Source organism: Anopheles stephensi, chromosome 3 (assembly GCF_013141755.1).
Source record: "Anopheles stephensi strain Indian chromosome 3, UCI_ANSTEP_V1.0, whole genome shotgun sequence".
Taxonomy (NCBI): Eukaryota; Metazoa; Arthropoda; class Insecta; order Diptera; family Culicidae; genus Anopheles; species Anopheles stephensi.
Window position 1 is genome coordinate 65,418,336 of NC_050203.1, and position 3,782 is coordinate 65,422,117.

General features: G+C 42.9%; 1 protein-coding gene across 1 annotated transcript; it reads right to left on the bottom strand.

The window, feature by feature from the left end:
* Nucleotides 1-2,151: 2,151 nt before the first annotated feature.
* Nucleotides 2,152-3,534, bottom strand: LOC118511702. Its single transcript, XM_036055113.1, has 2 exons — nt 2,871-3,534; nt 2,152-2,666 (listed from the first exon to the last, which is right to left on the bottom strand). The coding sequence occupies exons 1-2, from the start codon at nt 3,443-3,445 to the stop codon at nt 2,612-2,614; spliced, it is 630 nt and encodes a 209-aa protein (XP_035911006.1). The 5' UTR covers nt 3,446-3,534; the 3' UTR covers nt 2,152-2,611.
* Between the last annotated feature and the right edge of the window lie 248 nt (nt 3,535-3,782).

Sequence of the window (3,782 nt, forward strand, 5' to 3'; positions counted from 1 at the left end):
CACGCGGGATTGATGCTGCTGTTGTGATGAAACTATGAACGACATGGAAGCTTCTTTGTGGGGATGTGCTATACGCGTGAGTGTTTTGGCAAACAATTCATTGATCGTGCAATATGAACCGATGAAACAAGTAACAATCCGTGTAAGTGCTACAGTGTTGTAAAACATACAACTGTGGAAGTAATAATTGTAAAAGCTCGTTTCATTGAAGTGTGAGCTATATTTCTAATCGGTTTGTTTGTATACTTCTTTTCCGCCGTATTAACGTGTGGCTGGACGGCAGTTAATGACAATGAAATAACACGGTGCGTGGAAAGGTGATTGACTTCACAGCCAGCATCCGCATAGCATAGAGGGATGAAGATGAGGCCGGCCTAACCTATCTTTAAAACGAACGAGAGGTATTTTTCTGTGCAAATTTGGATTTTCTTTACTGCATCCGATCCGGAATTCCCGATAGAAAACTGGTTTCAAAAGGTGCAAAAAATCCTTGAACTTCAGACTTTGTTCAGAAATGGTGATTTTTGTGTGTTGAACATGTATTTATGGGTACAATTTTTCAGAGGTTTTGTGGGCGTTCTTGGTGAAGCGATAGCTTCTTACTATAAATCAATGGCTTTCATTTAGCTAAAGGAAATTTCACAATATCATGAAACGGTTACTGCTGGAAAAACTGCCTACATTTCTTTTCTTTCCCTTTACTGTTTTCGTGGTGCAATTATTGAGCAACCTACATATGAGCTATAATCCAATATCATCGGATTGCACTCACTTTATGACTCCTGCATTAAATACAGAAGCCTTATGTTCTTTTATGTGTAAGCGGCATTTTAACTATAATATTTCTCAATTAGTTAAGCGAAGAAAATATAAATGTCGTTGCTTTGTGACACACTGTAGCTTACCATTCTGATCACGCGTACCAAGCGTGTCCATGTCGGGTGTATGTGAGTTGCATACATTTAGGCGCACAATACTGAATAGCATGAAACGCTTCATTCGCGCATCGGAATCGATCATTGGGTGAAAAAAGCTACATGGTGCGTATTGTAATATATAAAAAAAACGCATATTATCAAGTGCTATTTACAATTCTGCGAATATTTTTCAACATGAAAATTGAAACCTATCCCATACCACTCCGAAATTGAGCACAGCTCCCAGCAGAAGCTGCATAATGCCTCATTAATTTATGTCCTCTCTCCGCTCTCCTTGCTCGTCACCATTCATTTACCATTACCTGCTAGTATTTTGCTACGAAAATATTGCACTAAATACATTCCATCCCATTTCTTCAAAGCCCAAGCTGGTGCCGCATCTGTTATGGTAGCAAACCTTTGCCGTCCAAATAACTCTTTGAAAGCGCCGGGAAAGCCTTAAGAAAAGGGGGGGCAGCAGCAACAAAAAAAAAAAAAAACTTCTAGCGACAGGCGCGCTCAGTGCAATGAGCAGAAAAGTTTTTTAATTAAAATTATGTCCACCACCAGAAGGCACGTCTCTGCAAACGCTGCTGGCTCGTCTCGTCGGTGTCCATTTTGGTGGGTCAATTTCACTCACCCAAGTCTTGGTGCCGTGGTGCGACAGTAGTTTTCTTGGCGTTTTAGTGAACGGTGTCTTGCTTACTACATCTTCCGGCAGAGCAGAACGAAAGAAAAACGACCCTACAAGAGCTAGGAAAAGAAACTGTAAGCTTTTCATCCTTTTCCGGCCAGTTTCGTTCTGGGTCAAGGATGGTTCACGAGGTCAGCTGGTACGGTTATTAGTTGTTATTTAAGAAACAATTTGCACGTCGAGGCCCGACGATGAAACAGATGGACCGAATGGGCAGCTTTTTTTATGCTGTTGGTTTGTTGCGAAGCTAAATTACATGCTTCATTATATGCAATATGGACACGGTTTGAAGATCTTTATTTAAATACCACCAGTACACTATTAGGCCTATCTATGTGTTGATGGTATCGATTCATTGAAGGTGCTGTAAAGATAACGATAAAAGAAAGAGAATTATAAATAAATTTATTCTTTGGCACCCAATAATTACTATTTAACAGAACGTTTATTAGGATACTAATACTTATATATTTATGAGCTACAAGAACCTTAGATCATGTCTCATGTTAATGCTGCAGAATGGAACGCGGAGCCCAAGTGTTTCAAATATTGCTCTCTTATCGCTTTGTATTTAAGTTTTCAATCAATCGAATTGACACTTCTCAAACAGATACAGATACGGGTGGTCGTTTAATTGTTCCTTTCTAACTTCATCCCACGCCCAACAGTTACTGGTGCATTCGGCTCACATTTCTATTAGACAAAACAGGAGGCCTTTTTTCTTCTGTTCCTTAGAATGACCATTTGATTCTAATCCAGATGAAAGCGTTCGTACAAAACTGCATCCGACGGTTGCCGGGATCAGCCAAAACACGATTGCTCCAAAAAGGTTCGAAACGGCAGCAAATCTGCTACGACATAAATCAAACATCCAGCAAGCTTATTTGATAATCTGTTAATTGATTCGAGTCCAGGTTTTATGCCGGTGCAGCGCATTAAGGATAGTCGGGGATGATTCTTCTTTCTTCGGAACACGAAAGCTTCCCGTCCCGTTTGAAGCTTACCGGTTTAGCAATCCTTTGATGGCCGGCACGTTCATCAGTGATCCTGCGTCTCTATCGAATGGATGGGAGAAGAAGAAAACAGGAAAAACAAGTCATAGAAGGAAGTTAGAACCGTAGGCGAATTGTGTCCGACAGAAAGAAACGGTCACGCAGATAAAAGGTAGATTCGTCCAAATTAATGAACTTTGCAGTTGGGTCTCGATTTTTTTTTGCTGAAGCGATTAGCAAATGTCGAGCCGGCTGGTTCCCGGTTACCGTTTCAGTGCCAGGATCTCCTCTCCGAATCGTTCGTCATCCAGCCGGAAGTACCGTTCGAGGAAGGAGTTCGAATTGGCGAACGTTGAGGGTGGTTCCTGGAACAGTTTTCTCGCACCGGCCCGAAAGCGTGCGATGGCGACCTCGATGTCACGCCGATACTCTTCCAGCTGCTGCAGTCCGAGCCCTTCCTTGGCGGGGCAGTGCAAATGTTGCCGGGCAGCATTAGCTACGCTTACCATCAGACAAAGCACAATGTAGTCGATGTATCGTTGCCGAATCGCTGCCCTCACTCGGCGTTCCTTGCCACAAAGATGGTGCCGGTAGAGGCCGTACGACAGAAGGGTTCCGATTGACAGGAGCGCGAAGGCACCGAACGAAATTTCCCACGGAAAGGTGCGTAAATTTTCGTGGAAATGATCCATCAGGGTCGGATGGCGTACGGATTGCCAGTGCGCGGTTCCGGTGGTCAAACCAATCAGCAGCGAGGTAAACAGCAATCTTTGATGCTTTCGCAGCAGGAGTTGATGAAGCTTCGCAAGCTGGCCGTGGCAAAACCGTAGCACTAGCGCCATGCCGTGTGGGAATTTTTGGGTGGACGAAAAATTTCGAAAGTGTGTGCGAAATGGTGCGAAAAAATGGTGATGCAAAAAGAACAAAAGGGTGAACCGGTTTGCTGGGATTGTCAAATTGGAGGCAGTGAACAGTAGGCCATGGGTGATCGCTTTTGATCCTGGCAGAACAAGGATCCGGCTCTTTTTATTTAAAGTGGTTTTATGAGTTGAAGAAAAACAATGATTTTTTAGATTTGAGCTTGCATAATCAATTCCTGAATTTCTGATTATCTTCGAACAAGACGCTGAATCTGTGAAGAGCATTTCTAGTTCGTGTACTACACCTCTAAGACAAAAA

What these genes read in the sequence shown, in the direction of transcription:
- LOC118511702 (XM_036055113.1), bottom strand. Translation starts at nt 3,445, where the DNA reads ATGGCGCTAGTGCTACGGTTTTGCCACGGCCAGCTTGCGAAGCTTCAT. An exon ending in GAGATCCTGGCACTGAAACG is followed by an intron (nt 2,667 to 2,870) that starts GTAACCGGGAAC and finishes TCCATTCGATAG; the next exon opens with AGACGCAGGATCACTGATGA.